This window comes from Callithrix jacchus, chromosome 7 (genome assembly GCF_049354715.1).
Source record: "Callithrix jacchus isolate 240 chromosome 7, calJac240_pri, whole genome shotgun sequence".
Lineage (NCBI taxonomy): Eukaryota > Metazoa > Chordata > Mammalia > Primates > Cebidae > Callithrix > Callithrix jacchus.
Genome location: NC_133508.1, coordinates 63,940,676 through 63,961,838, shown reverse-complemented (window position 1 = coordinate 63,961,838; position 21,163 = coordinate 63,940,676). Strand labels below are relative to the sequence as shown.

The 21,163-nt window shown below is 42.5% G+C and overlaps 1 protein-coding gene across 7 annotated transcripts in view; it reads right to left on the bottom strand.

Moving 5' to 3' along the window:
- The window catches only part of WDTC1 (WD and tetratricopeptide repeats 1), a 79,787-nt gene that overhangs the window by 22,758 nt on the left and 35,866 nt on the right, over nucleotides 1–21,163 (bottom strand). For all 7 annotated transcript variants that reach the window (XM_035308311.3, XM_035308310.3, XM_078330841.1 and 4 more), the window contains 2 exons: nucleotides 2,374–2,420; nucleotides 1,525–1,636 (listed from right to left, as the gene is read on the bottom strand). In XM_035308311.3, the coding sequence (XP_035164202.1) occupies nucleotides 1,525–1,636; nucleotides 2,374–2,420 (159 nt within the window). The remainder of the gene's footprint in view (nucleotides 1–1,524; nucleotides 1,637–2,373; nucleotides 2,421–21,163) is intronic.

Below are 21,163 nucleotides of genomic sequence, written 5' to 3'. Positions count from 1 at the left end.
GTCACATTCTGGTATCAGAACTCAATGTCTTGTGTTCTGGTGTTAAACTGATGGCTTAGGTCTCCTTCCCTGGGTCTGACTGTATGACTAAAATTGGACCTAAATGCTTTGCAGGGGGAGAAAGCAGTTTCTTTAGTCATGTAAGAGGTAAATCATCATTGCCCTGTCTCTAAAGGCAAGAATCACAGCTTGAGAAAGAAGAAGGGTTTAGGAAAACAAGTAGGTTTGGAGTTATCGTCTGGTTCATCTTGTAATTCTTCTTGATATTAATTAGGAAAATATTTCGTAGAATAGTGAGGTTTTCCAAAGGACAACTTCATTCTCATATCCATCCATTATAGAATCTCAGAGTTGGAAAGGCCCTTCCTTACAGGCCATTTCTTCCAACTTTAAACTTGGGAGATAAAGCACCCTAGTGGACAAGTGCAGGGACAGGACATTTACTCATCTCCTCCAAAGGCCGATTCTACATTTTTCAAATAGCTCTAAGCATTAGACAATTCTTTCTTTCCTCAGGCCCACATTTAATTCTATGGACTTACAGCCACTAGTCCTAGGTCTGTTCTCCACAACAAAAAACACGTCTTGGCTGTGTGCAATGGCTCATGCCTGTAATACCAACACTTTGGGAGGACGAGGCAGGCAGATCATGAGGTCGGGAGTTTGAGACCAGCCTGGCCAAGATGGTGAAACCCTGTCTCTACTAAAAGTAGAAAAATTAGCCAGCCATGGTGGCGGGTGCCTGTAATCCCAGCTACTCAGAAGGCTGAGGCAGGAGAATCATTTGAACCCAGGAGGCGGAGGTTGCAGTGAGCTGAGATCCCGCCACTGCATTCTAGCATGGGCGACAGAGCAAGACTCCATCTCAAAAAAGCAGACAAACAACAACAAAAAACCCCACGTCTCATGTCATTTCCAGGGCATCAATAGGGCTTCAAAGGTCTGAAAACACTGGTAAGTTCCCTTCCCACCTCTCCTCAGCTCAAGTCTCCTCCCCTAATATTAAATCAAAATATTAATTTCCTGTGAAGAGATAGAACAGATAAAAGCACTGCACAGAGGCTTTGGTTTTATCAATTATCTCATTGAACTGTCACATCAACCCTGCGGATTATTACTTCCTTTTTAAAAAATTCATTTGTTTACAAATCTAGGAGTGTTTCCTTTGCTATTTCCTTTATACAGATGAGCAAACAGGCTCAGAGAGGTCAGGTGATTTGCCCAGTTCACACGATGCCAAAGAAGCAGATTAAGACAGTCAAACCTGGGTCTGCTTGCTCTCTAAGTTCATTTTCAGAACCATACCCCCACCACTACTACTCACATAAATTCATCTAGAATTGGCATCTTAGCTCTAAAAGAAGAACAACATGGAAAAGAAATGAGGTTTCAGGAATTACCAACAGATACTTAGATCATAAGGCTGTCTGTGACCCTAGGTGGTATATGGGACATACACATACCAACATGGTGCGGCCACAGCGCAGTCACTCTTGTGCTTGCTCTGTGGCTTGTCCTGCTCACCTTGACAGAGAAGATATTTGCAGTGTGTCCCGTGTGCATGGAGAGCAGCTTCTTGTGGTGCAGCGGGTCCCACACAATTGTGTGCTGGTCGTCGGAACCAGAGGCCAGCAAGCTGAAAGCAGAGTGAGAGATTGTGACCTCTCCTCAAATTCCTAGGCCCCCTTTCCAAATCCCATGTTTATAAGGAGTTAGGCCACAAAACCTGAAGAACAGTAGATGCCACAGAATTTAAGGTTACCTCGTAAACAGCTGATTCTCTTCTATTTTGTCCTGAGAAATTTCCATTATTCTTGAACTCATTAGCTTATTTAAAAAACAGGGTTTTGTGCTGGTATGGTGCTTCATGCCTGTAATCCTAGCACTCTGAGAAGCGGAGGCAGATGGATTGCATGAGCACAGGAATTTGAGACCAGCCTGGGCAACATGGCAAAACCCCATCTCTACTAGAAATACAAAAAATCAGCCGGGTATGGTGGCATGTGCCTGTAATCCCAGCTACTTGGGAGACTGATTCAGGAGAATCGCTTGAACCTGAAAGGCGGAGGTTGCAGTGAGCCGAGATCACGTTATTGCCCTCTAGCCTGGGTGACAGAGCAAGACTCTGTCTCCAAAAAAAAAAAAAAAAAAAAAAACCCCAAACACAAGGTTTGGATGGTCATCCAACTTTCCTTCTGAAATTAATTGTTTAATTGTATTGAAAATTACAGGCTAAACTGAAGAACAGCAGAAAGCAACAGTCTCTCTTCACTTGGGTCCACTCTTTCCTTGGATCCACTCAGGAGGAGCCCCTTCTTCCACCCTCCTCCCTTGCTTCCGCAGCACCCTTCAGGTGCTCTAGCTCATACTTACTCTCCTTTCTCATTCCACTCCAGACAGTTGACACATCCTGAGTGACCCTGGGGGAGCAAATGAAAAGAGACAAGAAGAGAGTTGGTTAGGGGTTCTCCTGGGGAACTCAACACTAAGAAGTGGAATTGAAGAGGCAAACCAGTCTTCCCATTTTCAATATTTTCCAAGTGCATGTGAGTGGCCAGAGTGGACTTAAACTGACTAGCGTCTTACAGCATATAAAGTGTTTTCATATTCATGACCTCATCTGGTACTGGGCACTTCTGAGCCATAAAGGTCAGGTTTAATTGATCCCACTTTGCAGAAAGATAAACTGTAATTTCACCAGACAGTAAAAGTGAGATCCAAACAAATTTCTGCTTTTACCATTAGAAGGGGTATGTCAGCCAGGCACAGCAGCTCACACCTATAATCCCAGTGCTTTGAGAGGCTGGGGTGGGCAGATTGCTTGCACTCAGGAGTTCGGATCAACCTGGGCTACATGGTGAAACCCCGTCTCTACAAAAAATACAAAAACTAGCTGGGTGTGGTGGCATGTGCCTATAGTCCCAGCTACTCAGGAGGCTGAAGTGGGAGGATGACCTGAGCCTGGGAGGTGGAGGTTGCAGTGAGCCAAGATTGTACCACTGCACTCTAGCTTGGGCAACAGAGCCAGACCCTGTCTCAAACAAAACAAACAAAAACAGAAAAAGAGATATGGCTGAAACAGTACCTTCAAGGGACATCCTTTCAGCCACAGAAAATTTGCCTAGAAAACATTCAGTCCAGGGGCAGCCAATTAACTAGAAGGCTAATCTTTTATTCACCCAGCATATTGTTCATCAAGCACCTACTGCATGCCAGGTACTGTTCTGCATGCTGGGGGTACAGGAGTATAAAAACAAAGTCCTTGGATCTTCTAGAGCTTACTTCAAATAGGTAGAGCCTGGTATAGTAAGTTAAATTAGGTCAGAGTCTTTATCTTGGGGATTTGAATTGAAAAGCATGAAGAGACTGAGGCAGTTAGCAGATGCTGAAACTGAAAGCATGCACAGAGAAAAATCATGGCTGGGGTGCAGGATCCATGAATACAGAAAAGGTTTGAAGGAGCAGAAAAGGGTCTTACATGGTAGAAGAGAGTAAGTCATGAGGCATTCCTACATACTGTTCTTTCTGTTCCTTCACCCTCTCCTCATTCCCAACAGCACCCTGATTTACCTTTAATTAACTCCCTGCACGAGATCAGACCATGTGTTTTAGGATGCTTAAGTTCAGTCTCCTTCTTGCCACAGTGAGAAGCTCAGGAACTTAGACCTACACCAAATAGGACGTTGCATTCACTTGGCCACAGGGATTGGAAATGAGCCTGTGACCCCAATCAGATGCAAGGGGGCACAGTTGCTGGGAGCTTCTGGAAAAGGAGTTTTCTCTTTCTTAGGAGAGAGTCTATGGAAGAGATGCCTTTCTTTCTCTGGATGAGCCACCTGGAATTGCTGCACACAGTTTGCCACAATGAGAGAAGCCAGCCTGAGAGTGAAATCAATACACAGAGAAGAGTCCAGCCCAGAGAATCATACAAAAATGGAGCCAAAGTGACCAGAGTCACCAATCCAGTCATCTACCCTACTCCCGCACTTCCAGTTAAGTGAGACAGTTAAACGAGTCAGTTCATTATTGTTTAAGGCAATATGAGTTGGGCTGTTATTCGTGGGCTATAGCATTCTAACTAATGAACTCCAACTCATTCTTCAGGTCTTGGTTGATAGGCATTTCCTTCGAGATGCCCTCCCTGTCATGTAGATTTGGGAGGAAGGCGTGCCCTTCCCGTGGGATCCTACTGTCAAACTGCATTACAGTTCTTTGTCAGTGTGATTGCTTTCTTTCACCAGACCCCAGCCCTGAGAAAGCAGGCTTTGTGGATCATAATCATTGCATCTCCAAGGCTAGGTACAGTGCCTGGCATGTATCTGTTGCCTAAATGAACAAGTAAGTACAGTGAAACTAGTGGGAAAAGCTGAGAGATATGAACCTATTTACTTTCCCAACTGTTTAGTCAGAAAATACCCCCCCACCACTCTTTTTCAAACCTCAGTACACACCACAGGATTTGTTTTTATTTTTGTTTTTGAGAGACAGGGTCTTACTATGCAGGCCAGACTGGCCTCGAGCGCCTGGGCTCAAGTCACTGCCCCTCCCACCCCAGCCTCCCAGGTAGCTGGAACTATAGGTGTTTACCACTGTACCTGGCCTCACTCCCTCTTTACTCTTTGTCCTGTAATGACGCTCATCTGAGGCGAAACTTATTTCTTCCCAGACTATCTACTTATATACATTACTGCTTTGTTCAAACCTGCCTGATTGCTTACTGACCTAAGGTCTTTTACCTTCCCACAGCACTTGGATCAAACCTCACACATAACTTAACTTTATTAAATATTGATTATAATTACTATTTATTGTAAGTCCCAGGCCAGGCATGGTGGCTCATGCCTATAATCCCAGCACTTTGGGAGGCCAAAGCAGGAAGATTACTTAAGCCCAGGAGTTTGAGACTAGCCTGGGCAACATAATGAAGCTTTGTCTCTACAAATTAAAAAATCAGCTGGACGTGGTGGCATGAGCCAGTGGTCCCAGCTATTTGGGAGGCTGAGATGGGGGAGGATTACTTGAGCCCAGGAGGTTGAGACTGCAGTGAACCCTGATCATTCTATTGCACTCCAGCCTGGGCGTCAGAGGGAGACCGCATTCCCCTGAAAAAAATGTTTTTCAGAGTTCTACCTAGAGTTTTCCAGGTAGCATTGTGTTAGGGAGAAAGAGGAGGCAGGGAGAAGTATTTTATCACTGACATTGCTTAGAATTGTAGATGCATTATGATGGTAAAAGCAGATGGACTTTTAGTTGGTTTTATTACCACCTTTAAATTCTTTACAGACTATGCACCCCCTTAAAGCCTGTACTACTGTACCCTCCTTGGTACGATACTACAAGGTAGAATACCAAATATTTACATATATTATATTATTACCACTCCCTTTTAAAAGGTAAGACCCAAGTCTCAGAGATATTAAATAACTTATCCAAGATCATACATATTTTAAATGCTGTAACCTTGATAAGAACCCAGGTCAGGTCAATTTGGCTCAAAGGGTTTCTGTGCTGGTCTACCGCAAATGCCACCCTTACTCCCACCTGTATTAAGGGAATATCTTGGCCAGGCATGGTGACTCTAATCCAGGCAAGGTAGATTACACCTGTAATCCCAGCACTTTGGGAGGCTGAGGTGGGTGGATCACCTGAGATCAGGAGTTCAAGACCAGCCTGGCCAATATGGTGAAAGTCTGTGTCTACTACAAATACAAAAATTAGCCAGGCATGGTGGTGCACGCCTATAGTCCCAACTACTCCGGAGGCCAAGGCAGGAAAATTGCTTGAACCTGGGAGGCGGAGGTTGCAGTGAGCAGAGATAGTGCCACTGCAATCAAGCCTGGGCAACACAGCGAGACTGTCTCAAAAAAAAAAAAAAAAAAAGAGCTGAGTATGGTGGCTAATACCTACGATCCCAGGTACTCAGGATGCTGAGGCAGGAGAACTGCTTGAACCTGGGAGGCAGAGGTTACACTGAGCCAAGATTGTGCCCCTGCACTCCAGTCTGGGTGAGAGAGAGAGAGAGAGAGAGAGAGAGAGAGAGAGAGAGAGAGAGAGAGAGAGAGAGAGAGAGAGAGAGAGACTCTGTCTCAAAAAAAAAAAAAAAGAAAATAAAAGGAGAGAGATATCAAACAAACCCAGAAGAAGATAGGAATGTCAAGCTTTAAGAACCAGCTTAAAGGATCTTTGAGAACGTTCTGATTTTCAGGCAAAGCCTGTGATCCAGTTTGTAGCGACATATAAGGACCCTCTCTTAACTATAACCCCATGAGATTTATCATATACACATTTAATGTACCTGCTAACTTCAGACCTAAGCCCTTGTGTAATGAGGCTCAACCTAAAGGGTCAATGTCAAAGAGCATGAAAGTTTAATGACCCTCCATAAAACAGCGCCAACTAGGAAAGATAGTAAGCAGACAGCCAAGGGCTTCTAACTTCTTAAAAAATAGCATGAATGAGTCTGAACAAGCAAGATTTAGATTAAAGTCCAACAAAATTAACAGAACACTTACTAAATGCCACGGTGGATGCTGTGCTTTCACATTTGTCAATTCACTTAAGCTTCACAATACACATTGATTTCCATGTATTAAGGTAGTGTAGGTGCAATATTATAACAGAATCAAGTAAGTTCTGACAGCAAATAAAACTATTTAAAAAATTCCTTACTCTAATAAAAAAAGAGAAAAAAAATTCCTTACTCACTCTCCATTCACTTAATGATACGTTGTCTTCAAGGCAGAATGATTTGAATATCCAGACACTTCCACAAAAATCTTTCCTTTTGTTCCTTCTTTAATATAGCTCAATGGCTTCTCAAATTTTAGTATGCCTAAGAATTACTTACATGGAGCAGTAATAATTATAAAAATAGCTAAAACTTAGCTTACCATGTGTCAGGCCTGTCCTAAGTACTTCACATAATTATCCTTGAAAATCCATTAAGTTGTCCATAAAATACAACAAATACAGTTTAATGCATACAAGCTGTGTTTCCTTGAGCAAGTTCTTTAACCTCTCTGTCTCAGGCTCTACATCAGAAAAGTTAATAACTATGCCTCGTAGGGTTGTTGTGGGAAACGAACAGTATTTGTAAAGCACTTTGAGTGGTTACTTTGATAGCTAAGAGGCAGAATCAGAAATAAAATCCAAATATGCCTTTTCCATTGCACCAAGAGAGTTCAAGACTTATAGCACAGGCTGAGCATGGTGGCTCGCACCAGTAATCTCAGCACTTTGGGAGGCCAGGCAGGAGGACTGCTTGAGCCCAGGAGTTTGAGACTAGTCTGATCAACATAGTGAGACCCTACCTCTACAAAAAATTTAAAAAATTAGCCAGGTGTGGTGGTGTGCACCTGTAGTCCCAGCTACTGGGGAAGCTAAGGTGGGAGGATCACTTGAACCCAGGAGGTGAAGGCTACTGTGAGCCATAATCATGTCACTGCACTCCAGCCCGGGGAACAGAGCAAGGCTCTGTCTCACAAAAACAAAAACAAAAAAACCCCAATTAACAAAAAACATACAGAAATCTTCTTGCCAGGCATGGTGACTCACACCCAGCACTTTGGGAGGCCCAGGTGGGTAGATCACCTGGGGTCAGGAGTTCAAGACCAGCCTGACCAACATGGAGAAGCCCCATCTCCAATAAAAATATAAAACTAGCTGGGTGTGGTGACAGATGCCTGTAATCCCAGCTACTCAGGAGGCTGAGGCCAGAGAATTGCTTGAAACCAGGAGGTGGAGGTTGTGGTGAGCTGAGATTGCACCATTGCACTCCAGCCTGGGCAACAAGGGTGGAACTCCAACGCAAAAAAAAAAGAAAAGAAAAGAAAAGAAAAAGAAAAAAGAAATCCTCCTAAAAGTCATGAAAAGGAGCGATTATATTTCTGGTAGGTATCCGGCGATCCTCCCACCTCAGCCTCCCGAGTAGCTGGGACTAGAGATGCTACATGCCACACCACACCTGGCTAATTTTTGTATTTTTTTGTAGAGATGGAGCTTCACCATGTTGATCAGACTGGCTGGTTTGGAACTCCTGAGCTCCAGTGATCTGCCTGCCTCAGTCTCCCAAAGTGCTGGGATTATAGGCGTGAGCCACTATGTCCAGGCTTAATTTTTTAACAATTATTTGAGCACCTATTATATACTAGGCTTTCTTACACATGCAAAGGTTGTTGTGATAAATAAGACAGAACTCTAGTTGGGTATGAGAGAAAATAAAGAAACATATAAATCAGTGAGATGAATTCAGATGGTGTGATGAATATAAAACAAGTGGTAGGATATACTTTATTTATTTTTATTTTTATTTTATTTCTTGAGACAGAGTCTCACTGCATCACCCAGGCTGGAGTACAGTGACGCAACTGCACCCAGTGGCGCAATCTCAGCTCACTACAACATCTGCCTCTCAGGTTCAAGTGATTCTCCTGCCTAAGCCTCCTGAGTAACTGGGGTTATGGGCATGCATCACCATGCCCGGCTAATTTTTGTATTTTTAGTAGAGATGGGGTTTCGATATGTTGGCCAGGCTGGTCTTAAACTCCTGACCTCAGGTGATTCACCTGCCTTGGTCTCCCATAGTGCAGGGATTACAGGCGTGAGCCACTGAACCTGGCACGATATACTTTAGGTATAGTGGTCAGGGAAAGCCTCTCTGAGGAATTAATATTTGAGGTGAAATCTGAATGCTGAGAAGTAGCAAGTTACACAAAGATCTGAAGGAAAAGCATTTCAGGCATATGGAAGAACAAGGATAAAAATAAGAACAGGCTTGATAATGCTGAAGAAACAATGAAAGCCAATGTGGTTAGAGCATAGTGATGAAGGGACAGAGTAAGATGAGCAAGATGAGCTCAAGGAGGTGAGCAGAGGTCAGATCCTAAGAATGTTTTACAGGACATGACAAGAAGTTCATGGAGCCAGGAACAGTGTCAGTCTTATTCACTGCTATATTATTTTCCCAGTGTCTAGAACATTTCTGTCATATAGTAGACATTTAATATTTGCTTGAAAATATGACTGAATTAATAAAGAGTTCCTAGTTCTGCCCTCTGGTACTTCAAAGCATGAGTTGACTCCATCATCTAAAGCAGAGGTTAGCAATCTTATCTGTAAAGGCCCAAACAGTAAATATTTTAGGTCTTAAAGACCATATGGTCTTTATCACTACTACTCAATTCTACCATTGAATCACTAATGCAAACATAGGCAATACATAAATGAGCATGCTGTGTTCCAATAAAACTTTATTCATAAAAATAGGTGGCAATAAATTTGAATTTAAAGCTCATATGGGCCAGGTGCAGTGGCTCACACCTGTAATCCCAGCACTTTGGGAGGCCGAGGTGGGCTGATCATTTGAGTGAGGAGTTCAAGACCAGCCTGGCCAACATGGTGAAACCACATCTCTACTAAAATACAAAAAAAATTAGTTGGGTGGCATGCTGCATGCCTATAATCCTAGCTACATGGGAGACTGAGGCAGGAGAATCCCTTGAGCCCAGGAAGCAGAGGTTGGGGTGAGATACAATCATGTCATTGCACACCAGCCTTAGCAACACAGTGTGGCTCTGTCTCAAAAAAAATTAAAATTAAATAAAGCTCATATGGAAATACCAGAGACCATGAGTTAAAAAAAAATCTTGAAAAGGATGAATGAAGTTGGAAGACTCCTACTTCCCAACTTCATAACTTACTACAATGCTACAGCAATCAAAATGGTGTGGTACTGGCATAAAGACAGACATTTAGATCGATGGACTAGAGTTGAGAGTTCATAAATACATCTTTAAATTTACAATCAATTATTTCTGATACAAGTGTCAAGACAGGCTGGGCACAGGGGCTTGCACCTATAATCCCAGCTAATTGGGAGGCTGAGGCAGGAGGATCACTTGAGACTAAGAGTTTGAGACCAGCCTGTGCAACATAGCCAGACTCTGTCTCTTGGGGAAAAAAAAGTGTCAAGCAATTAAGTAGAAAGAAAAAAATAGTATTTTCAGCAAATGGTTCCAGGACAAGTGGATGTTCATATGTAAAAGAATGAAGTTGGATCCCTACCTCACACCATACATAAAAATTAATTCCAAATGAATCAAAGACCTACATATAAAATCTAAAACTATAAAACTCTTAGAAGAAAACATAGGTGTAAATATTCATGACCTTGGACTAGGCAATGTTTTTTAAGAACACCAAAAGCACCAGCAACAAAAGAAAAAAGGTTTAGTTGGGCATGGTGGTGTGTGCCTGCAGTCCCAGCTACTCAAGAGGGTGAGGCAGGATGAATGCATGAGCCTGGGAGGTTAAGGCAGCAGCAAGCCATGACTGCAACACTGCACTCCAGTGAGGGTCACAGAAAGAGACCCCGTTACCAATTAAAAAAAAAAGATAAAAGATAAATTGAATTTCATTAAAATTAAAACTTTTATGCAAAGGCACCATTAAAAAATGCAAAGACAGCCAGATGTGGTGGCTCACACCTATAATTCCAGCACTTTGGGAGCTGGAGGCAGGCAGATCACGAGGTCAGGAAATTGAGACCATCCTGCCTAACACAGTGAAACCCCGTCTCTACTAAAAATACAAACAATTAGCCAGGCATGGTGGAACACACCTGTAGTCCCAGTTACTCAGGAGGCTGAGGCAGGAGAATCACTTAAACCCAGGAGGTGGAGGTTGCAGTGAGCTGAGATCGTGCCACTGCACTCTACTGTGGGTGACAGAGAGAGATTCTGTTAGAAAAGAAAAGAAAACAAAAGAGAGAAAAAAAAAAAAGAAAAGAAAGAAGGAAGGAAGGAAGGAAGAAAAGACAACACACAAAGGAATAGGAAAAAACATTCAAATCACACATATATTAAACTCAACAACAAAAAAAGACAACCCAATTAAAAAATGAGTAAAGGATCTGAATAGACATTTCTCCAAAGAAAATACAATAATATGAACAATAAGCAAATGAAAACATGTTCAACATCATTAGTCATGAGGAAAATGAAAATAAAAACCACAATAAGATATCACTTCACACTCACCAGGAGGGCTATAATCAAAAACACTGATAATAAGAAGTGTTGGCAAGGATGCAGACAAATTGGAACCCTCATACATTTCTGTTGAGAATGTAAAATGGTGGTGCCACTTTGGAAAACAGTGTGGCATTTCCTCAAAAAAGTTAAACACTGAGTTACCATATAACCCAGCAATTCTACCCTTGAGTATATACCAAGACAAGTGAAAAAAACATGTCTACACAAAAACTTGTACACAAATGTTCATAGCAGCATTATTCACAATAGACAAAAAACAGAAACAACCCATGTTCCACCAACTGATGAATGGATAGACAAAATGTGGTATATCCAAATGATAGAATGCTATTTGGTCACAAAAAGAAAAGTATCGATTCATGCTATAATATGGACGAATCTTACAAACATTATGCTAAACAGCCACATATTTTATACTTCCATTTAAGCAAAATGTCCAGAATAGGAAGATCCATAGCAACAGAAAATAGATTAGTGGTTTCTGGGGTAGGGCCAGTATGGGAGAGGGGAGTGACTGCTAAGATGGGTAAGCGTTCCATATTGGGATGACAAAAACGTTCTAGAATTAGATAGCAGGGATGGTTGCAAAACTTTGTGAATATAGTTTGTGAATAGTCAACACCACTGAATTGTACACTTAAATAAAATAACGAACAAGCAAACAAGCAGCATTCTGCATTTGGCCCACTGGCCGTAATTTGCTGATCCATGATTTAAAGACAGTCCTCACAAAAGGAACTCTCACACAAAGTCAGATCTCCGATCCATCTTTTTCTTTTTCTTTCTTTCTTTTTTTTTTTGAGATGGAGTCTCACTCTGTCACCTAGGCTGGAGAGCAGTGGTGTGATCTCGGCTCACTACAACATCCACCTCCCCGGATAAAGCAATTCTCCTGCCTCAGCCTCCTGAGTAGCTGGGATTACAGGTGTGCGCCACCATGCCCAGCTACTTTTTGTGTTTTTAGTAGAGACAGGGTTTCACCACGTTGATCAGGCTGGTCTTGAACTCCTGATCTCGTGATCTGCTGGCCTCGGTTCCCAAAGTGCTGGGATTACAGGCGTAAGCCACTTTGCCCAGCTTTTTTTTTTTTTTTTGAGATGAAGTCTGGTTCTGTCGCCAGACTGGAGTACAGTGGCGTGATCTCCGTTCACTGCAACCTCGGCCTCCCGGGTTTAAGCGATTCTCCTGCCTCAGCCTCTCAAGTACGTGGGACTACAGGCATGCACCACCATGCCCAGCTAATTCTTTTTTGTATTTTTAGTAGAGATCAGGTTTCGATATATTGGCCAGGCAGGCTGATCTCGAACTCCTGACCTTGTGATCCACCCGTCTCAGCCTCCCAAAGTGCTGGGATAACAGGCATGAGCCACCGTGCCTCGCCTATTTTTTATTTTTTATTGAGACAGAGTCTCGCTCTGTTGCCCAGGTTAGAGAACAGTGTTATGATCTTGGCTCACTGCAACCTCTGCCTCCTGGGTTCAAGAAATTCTCCTGTCTCAGCCTCCTAAGTAGCTGGGCTTACAGGTGTCTGCCACCATGCTCAGCTAATTTTTTGTATTTTTAGTGGAGACGAGGTTTCACCATGTTGGCTAGGCTGGCATCCTTTTCTTTAAACATGACTGTTTAATGAACTTGGTATCTAGTTTATTTCCCTAAAATGTTATTATTTTAAAAAGTGCTGACAAGTCTTCGTTAGAATCAGGTTACACTACGCCCATGGAACTGCTCTGGTCTACCAATGCTATTCAAAAAGGAAATCAGTCTAGTTTCACATGACTTGTTTCCATAAATTCGTAATTTGAACTTATGCTAAAATGATATAAGAAACAAAATGGAAAAAGCAAGCAGGCCAGATTGTAAAGGTGAGATACATAATGTTTGCAATTGTTTAAGGATAATATGAAGAAAACTAATAAGGCAAGAGAATAAATCCACCAAGCCAGGAACCATCTATTAAGCCCTTTTTAAAATACACACATGGTTGAGAGGGAAAGAATAGGAACTCTGGAGCCAGATAAGCCTGATATAAATCTTTTAAATCTTATTCCTACCACTTATCTGACCTTAGAAATGCTCAGTTTTACTCTGATTTGTAAAGTGAGATTCCTTTCCTCTTCTCTCTACCATGTGTCTAATACTGTGCCAAGAAATCCCACAAGTGAATGAAATAGGAGGAATCAAAGTGTGATCACAACTTCCAAGGTGATCTTGGAAGATCCCTGGTGATACATATAAAATGAAAGCAAGCAACTCCCCCAAAAAGTGAGGACTGCAGGCCATGGCTGGAATCCCAGGATATTTGGCTCTTGTCCAGTTGTGACAATAAAACTCATGAGATGAGCTGGCACATGTAACTAAAGAAGGATGTGGAACGCTCAGCAAAAATGTCCAAGGAAAGTGAAAAACTGATTGGGTCTTATACACCAGAATGGCTTAAAATTAATCCTAACTAACTTAAATTTAAATTGTTTAATCTCAGCCTCCCTTCTGGTTCTCTTGGTTGCAGCCACTACAACAGTTCTTTGTATTTTCTTTTACTTTTAAAAAATGTTTAATGGAGATGGGGTCTTGCTATGTTGTCCAGGCTGGTCTCAAACTCCTGGCCTCAAAACGATTCTCCTGCCTCCCAAAGTGCTGGGATTATAGTCATGAGCCACTGTGCCCCAGCCTATTCTTTGTATTTTTTTTTTTCTCATTCTTTCTTTTTTTTGAGACAGGGTCTCCCTCTGTTGCCCAGGCTGGAGTGAGTGGTATGATCCAGTGCACTGTAGCCTCTATCTCCTAGGCTCAAGCAATCCTCCCACGCCAGACTCCCTAGTAGCTGGGACTACAGATACACACCACCACACCTGGCTTTTTGTATTTTGTAGAAATAAGGTATTGTTATGCTGCCCAGGCTGGTCTCAACTCTGGGCTCAAGTGATCCTCCCATCTCAGCCTCCAAAGTGATGGGATTACAGGCGTGAGCCACTGTGCTCAGACCTTTGTTATATTCCTAATGAACAATTTAAACTTTCTATTTTGAAACAATTTCAAACATAAAAAAGTTTGCAAGAATAGAAGAATGCCCATATATACGTTGTACCTAATTCATAAATTAATCTTTTTCCCTCTCCCTCTCTCTACCTACACACACACACACGTGCAAAGTACTTTTTTTCTGAACGATTTGAGAATCATAGACTTCAGGACCCCTTACACTTAACTACTTCAGTATATAATTCTTAAGAATATTGGTCATTCTTTTATTTAACCAGAACATATTTATCAAAATCAGGAAATTTAACACTGACACAATACTGTTGTCTAGCATACAGTCCATATTTAAATTTCACCAACTGTCCAATAATGTCCATTTTTCCTCATTCAGAATCCAATCTAGGATCACACACTGCATTTGGTTTATGTTTTCTTAATGTCATTAAGAAACTTAGTCATTTTCTGTTTCTCTTAATCTGGGACAGTTCCTCAGCCCTTTTTTGTTTCTTATGACACTGACATTTTTGAAGACTGTATCAATTTTGGCCCCTTCCCAGCCCTAGAATTAGTTATTTATCCAAGGATCCCTGGTTCCTTTTAATAGAGAAAGGTATTTAGAAACTAGCAACTCATAATTACTAAGGTATCACTGTTTCTAAAGTACCTTTGAGTGGACAGAGCTGGAAATAATAAATACAAATTTCTATATATGTGGTTTATTTTTATTTTTTTAGAGACAGGGTCTCACTCTGTTGCCCACGCTGGGGTGCAGTGGCACAATCATAGCTCACTGCAGCCTTGACCTCCTGGGCTCAACCTCCTGAGTAGCTAGAAGTACAGGCAAGTGTCACAGTGCCCAGATATTTATTATTTTTTATTTGTGGAGATCCTCCAGCCTCAACCTTCTGAGTAGCTAGAAGTACAGGCAAGTGTCACAGTGCCCAGATATTTATTATTTTTTATTTGGAGAGATGGGGGTCTCCCTATATTACCCTGGCTGGTCTCTAGCTCCTGGCCTCAAGCTATAAGTGTTTTTAAAATCATGAGTTTATACCGAAACAGGCTAATTCCAATCCAGTACCTCGGAGTTCTTCCTTGTCTTTCCCTATTCCATATTTGAATTTCCCTTCTACAGTGAGAACTCTGGCTCCTAACAACATTGACTTATTTATTCAATTCTATGACATATACAAAGTAGTTACAGAATTGCTATAGCAATACTACTACAAATGATAATTCTACTAAGTAGTCATGCCTGCAATCCCAGCACTTTGGGAGGCCAAGACGGGTGAATCACAAGGTCAGGAGTTTGGGAGTTGCCTGGCCACATGGTGAAACCTCGTCTCTACTAAAAATACAAATAAATTAGCTGGGCATGGTGGAGGATGCTAGTAATTCCAGCTACTCAAGAGGTTGAGACAGGAGAATTGCTTGAACCCAGGAGGCAGAGTTTGCAGTGAGCTGAGATCACGCCATTGCACTCCAGCCCTGGCGACAGCGTGAGACCCCACCTCAAAAAAAAAAAAAAACTGGCTGAGCATGGTGGCTCATGCCTATAATCCCAGCACTGCAGAAGGCCAAAGTAGGATCACTTGAGCTCAGGAGTTTGAGACCAGCCTGGGCAACATAGCAAAACCTCGTCTCTACTAACAATCTTCTAAAAAAATAAAAAATAAATTACATGAGTTAGTTGGCATCCCACTTCCCAACTTTGTTGATTTAATTTTACTTTTTGAAAACGTAAAATCTCAACATGGTTCTAAAAGTAAAAATGGGCCAGGCGCAGTGGCTTGTATCTGTAATCCCAACAGTTTGGGAGGCCAGGAGTTCAAGACCAGCCTGGGAAACATAGTGAAACTCCATCTCTACTAAAAATACAAAAATCAGCTGGGCATGGTGGCGCATGCCTGTTGTCCCAGCTACTCAGGAGGTTGAGGCACAAGAATTGCTTGAACCCAGGAGGCAGAGGTTGCAGTGAGCCAAGATCACGCCACTGAACTCCAGCCTGGGTGACAGAGAGAGGCTCTGTCTCAAAAACGTAAAAGAAACAAAAGTAAAAACTACAAAAAGTTCCAGAGAAGAGTTACTCACCTTTCTCTACCCTTCCACCTCATACCTCCTGCCCGCTGGAGTGAACAATTTCATTAGTTTCTGCAAATCCATCCTGTGCTTCTGTTTACAAAAACCATGCAGGTACATATTTCAATTCTTGTTTTTCCTCCTTTGTTACACCAAAATTGGCAAAAATTATACTAAAATGGCCCTCAAGCATATGGAATATATATTAAACTTCATGCAAAAGAGAAATGTAACTTAAAACTATACTGAGACACTCTTCACCAGTTAGAATGATAAAAAAAATTCAAAAGCTCAACCACACAGTCTATTGGTGAGTTATGGAGAAACAGGCATATGCATTGCTTGTGGGAAGACAAAATGGTGCAACTCCCATGGTGGAGAATTTGGCAACATAACATCTTTTTTTTCTTGAGATAGGATCTTACTCTGTTGCCTAGGCTGGAGTGCAGTGGTATCATCTCAGCTCACTGTAGCCTTAACCTCCCAGGCTCGCCTCAACCTCCCAAGTAGCTGGGACTACTGACACATACCACCATGTCTGGCTAATTTTTATATGTTTTTGTAGAGATGGGGTCTTGCTATGTTGCCCAGGCTGATCTTGAACTCCTGAGTTCAAGTGATTCCACCCACCTTGGCCTCCCAAAGTGCTGGTATTACAGGTGTGAGCTACTGTGCCCGGCCAGCAATATCTAAATAAACCACATATATATTTACTCTTTTGACTAGTACTCTTTTAACATTTTTTTACCCTTAACATATCTCCAGCAATACTAAACTACCTATGTAATTAATACAAGATATTATTATAATTACACACTCTTAGAAACACGCTACATGCCTACACATGGGAAATTCAATGAATACATCTTGGTGCATCTACACAATGATATGTGTACTCTACAGCTGTAAGTTTAGTAGAGTATGTTACCCTGGCTCGCTATGTTACCCTGGCTATTTTACCATTAGTGGTAAAATAAGGAAGGGCCAGACGTGGTGGCTCCCATCTGTAATCCTAGCACTTTGGGAGGCCAAAATAGAAGGACTGCTCGAGGCCAGGAGTTTGAGACCAGCCTGGTCAACACAGCAATACTTCATCTCTATTTTTAAAAAAAACATAAAAATCAGCCAGGCATGGTAGAGCATGCCTATAGTCACATCACCTTGGGAGGCTGAGTTGGGTGGATTACTTGAACCTAGAAGGTTAAGGCTTCAGTGAGCTGAAATCATGCCACTGCATTCCAGCCTAGACGACAGTGAGACCCTGCCTCAAGGAAAAAAAAAAAAAGGAAGAACTCTGTGAATTGATACGAGATGATTTTCAAGATATATTGGTAAGTGATAAATATAAGCAAAGCACAGGCAACCTTTCTCTCTCTTTCTCTCCCTGATCCTCAAAAGTCCACCAAGCCCAGTCAACCAACCCATCTACTCTCTCCGTATATGCAACCCCACATCTTTACTTCCTTCCCTATCCAGCTAAGGATTGATGATTCATTATTACAATTGCTCTCTTAACAATATTCATCTGACAAATCCCCACTCTGGATGATCTTGCTTTTCTGTGTCTTCAGCTTTCCCTTTCTACACCAGTTATTTCCTCTTGAGATTACACATGCTTGAGTTCTTTTCTTTTTTTTCCTTTTCTTTTGTCTTCTTTTTTTGAGATGGAATCTCACTCTGTTTGCCCAGGGTGGAGTGCAGTGGCACAATCTCAGCTCACTGCAACCTCCAGCTCCTGGGTTCAAGTCTCAGCCTCCTGAGTAGCTGGGATTACAAGCACGCAGCACCATGCCTAATTTTTTTGTATTTGTAGTAGAGATGGGGTTTTCCCATGTTGGTCAAGCTGGTCTCGAACTCCTGACCTCATGATTCGCCCAGGCTCCCAAAGCGCTGGGATTACAGGCGTGAGCCACTGCACCTGGCTGAGTTTCTTTAGTTTATAAAAGTCCTTCCTTGACGCCAACTTCATACATATTTAACTATGGCCTACCATTTCTCTCCCCCTTTCTTCATAGCCAGACTGAGAGAGTAATCTATACTTGATATTTTCACTTCTTCACTTTCCAATAATTCCTCAACCTACTTCTATCTGTCTATACCACATTCCACAGAAATGGCTCTTGCCAAGGTTACCACTATAGTTTCCTTGCTCTAAATCAATGAAAACTTCTTGGTCCTTATTTTACTCTTCCCCTGGCAGTAATGGCAGTACTAACCATTTCCTTCTCAATCAAACTTTTTCTTCTGTGTTCTGTGACACCACCCTCTCTGATTTCCCTCCTACATCTCTGGCTGCTCTTTCTTGATACCCTTTTGCATACACATTCCTCTTTGTCCTTGATTGTTGGTCTTCTTTACTTACCTATGTATTTAATACATATGTATACTGTCCTAGTTTTCTTACTCCACACATTCCCCACGTGCAGTCACAACTCACTTTCAAGGCTCCAATCTATATGCTGCTTACTAATCCCAAACTGACAACTCTAGTGTCTACCTCTATCCTAAGCTCAGACCCAAATATTCTACCTCTCTAGACAGTGCTAACTGGACAATCTATAGCATACAGCTCCAAAATATCTATACCTAAACCAAACTCATCACCTTTCCCCTCAAATCTATTCCTTCTCCAGTGTTCCCTAACTCACCAAATGATACCATCCATCCTGTCACCCAGCCCAGAAACTTGATCTTCATCCTTTTCTTTTTTTTTGAGAAAGGGTCTCATTCTGTCTACTAGACTGGAGTGTAGTGGCATGGTCAGAGCTCAGTGCAGCCTCAGCCTCCCTGGGCTCAGATGATCCTCCCACCTTAGCCTCCCAAGTAGCTGGAACTACAGCCGTGCACCATCATGCCTGGTTCTATTTTTTCTATAAAGACTAGGTTTTGCCTTGTTGCCCAGGCTGGTATCAAACTCCTGGGCTCAAGTGATCTGCCTGTCTTGGCCTCCCAAAGTGCTAGGATTACAGGCATAAGCCACCGCACTTGGCCTAATTCTACCTCTTTTTTTTATTTTAATTTTTAATTTTTTGAGAGAGAGTCTTGCTCTGCTGCCCAGGCTGGAGTACAGTGGCACAATCTTGGCTCATTGCAACCTTCACTTCCCAGGCTCAAGCAATTGTTGTGCCTCAGCCTCCTGAGTAGCTTGGACCACTGGTGCATGCCACTACCCCCGGCTAATTTTTGTACTGTTAGTAGACATGGGGTTTCACTGTGTTAGCCAGGCTGGTCTCGAACTCCTGAGCTCAAGTAATCCACCCGCCTTGGCCTCCCAAAGTGCTGAGATTACAGCACTTGCTCTAATAATACCTCTTAAATGTCTCTCAAATCCACTGACTTCTCTCCATCCAAATTACTGTTATTTTAGTTCAGATAACCCATCACCTCTTCCTGAATCACTGTCGTAACCTCTTAACTAGTTCTGCCTGTCTCCAGATTAAACTCCTGCAATCTATTCTTCATTTTGAAGCCAACATTAATTTTTTAAAAAGCATAACTCTGCCCAGGCATAGTGGCTCATGCCTGTAATCCCAGCACTTTAAGAGGCAAGGTGGGTGGACTACATGAGCCTAGGGGTTCAAACCAGCCTAGGCAACATGGTAAAACCCTGTATCTAATTGGCTGGGCATGGTGGTGCGTATCTGTAACCCCAGCTACTCAGGAGGCTGAAATGAGAGGATCACCCTAAGCCCAAGAGGTTGTAGTGAGCCATGATCACATCACTGCACTCCAGCCTGGGTGACAGAGCAAGACTCTGTCTCCAAAAAAAAAAAAAAAAAGCATAACTCTAATCATGTTGACCTTATGTTAAAAACCATTCAGTGCCTCTCCATTGTCCACAGTCTTCCACGTAGCTTACAACCTCCCTCGTTACGAACAGCCCACCACCAACCTCATTTCTCATCCCTCTTCCACTTGGATTCTGCAACTAATTGTTCTCTTGAACTGAGCATTCTCTGTTTACTCTTGCCACACTCATATGTTAGTTAGCCTAACAGATTTACTGTTTTGTACTTTTTTTTTTGAGGCAGTCTGGCTCTGTTGCCCAAGTTGGAGTGCAATGGTGTGATAATGGTTCACTGCAGCTTAACCTCCTGGGCTCAAGCAATTCTACTGCCTGAATCTCCCAAGTAGTTGGGATAATAGGCATGTGCCTCCATGCCTGGCTAATTTTTTTTTTTTTTTGAGACAGGGCCTCCTTATGTTGCCCATGCTAGTCTTGAACTCCTGGATTCACCATCCTCTCATCTCAGCCTCCCAAAGTGTTAGGATTTACAGGCGTGAGCCACTATGGCCAGCCTATATTTTTAATTTCAAAAGTTATCTTGGGCTGGGTGCAGTGGCTCACGCCTGTAATCCTGGCACTTTGGGAGGCTGAGGAGGGTGGATCACCTGAGGTCAGGAGTTTGAGACCAGCCTAGCCAGCATAGTAAAACCCCGTCTTTACTGAAAATACAGAAAATTAGCTGGGCGTGGTAGCACGTGCCTGACTCCCAGCTACTCAAGAGGCTGAGACAGGAGAACCACTTGAACCTGGGAGGTGGATGTTGTAGCGAGCCACGATTGTGCCACGGCATTCCAGCCTGGGCGAAAGAGCGAGACTCCATCTCAAAAAAACTTAAAAAAAAAAAAAAAAAATTGGCCAGGTGCGGTGGTTCACGCCTGTAATCCCAGCACTTTGGGAGGCCGAAGTGGGCGGATCACAAGGTCAGGAGATTGAGACCATCCCAGTCAACATGGTGAAACCCTGTCTCTACTAAAAATAAAAAAATTAGCTGGGCATGGTGATGCACATCTGTAGTCCCAGCTACTCGGGAGGTTGAGGGAGAATTGCTTAAACCTGGGAGGTGGAGGTTGCAATGAGCCGAGATTACATTGCACTCCAGCCTGTGCAACAAGAGCGAAACTCTGCCTCAAAAAAAAAAAAAAAATTGAAAAGTATCTTGAAAGTCAATCTGTGATCTCTCTGGCCTATCATTCTGTACTCATCTGTGAAATTCCTTTTTTTATGTTTTCATTTTTTGTTTATTTATTTATTTTTGAGATGGAGTTTC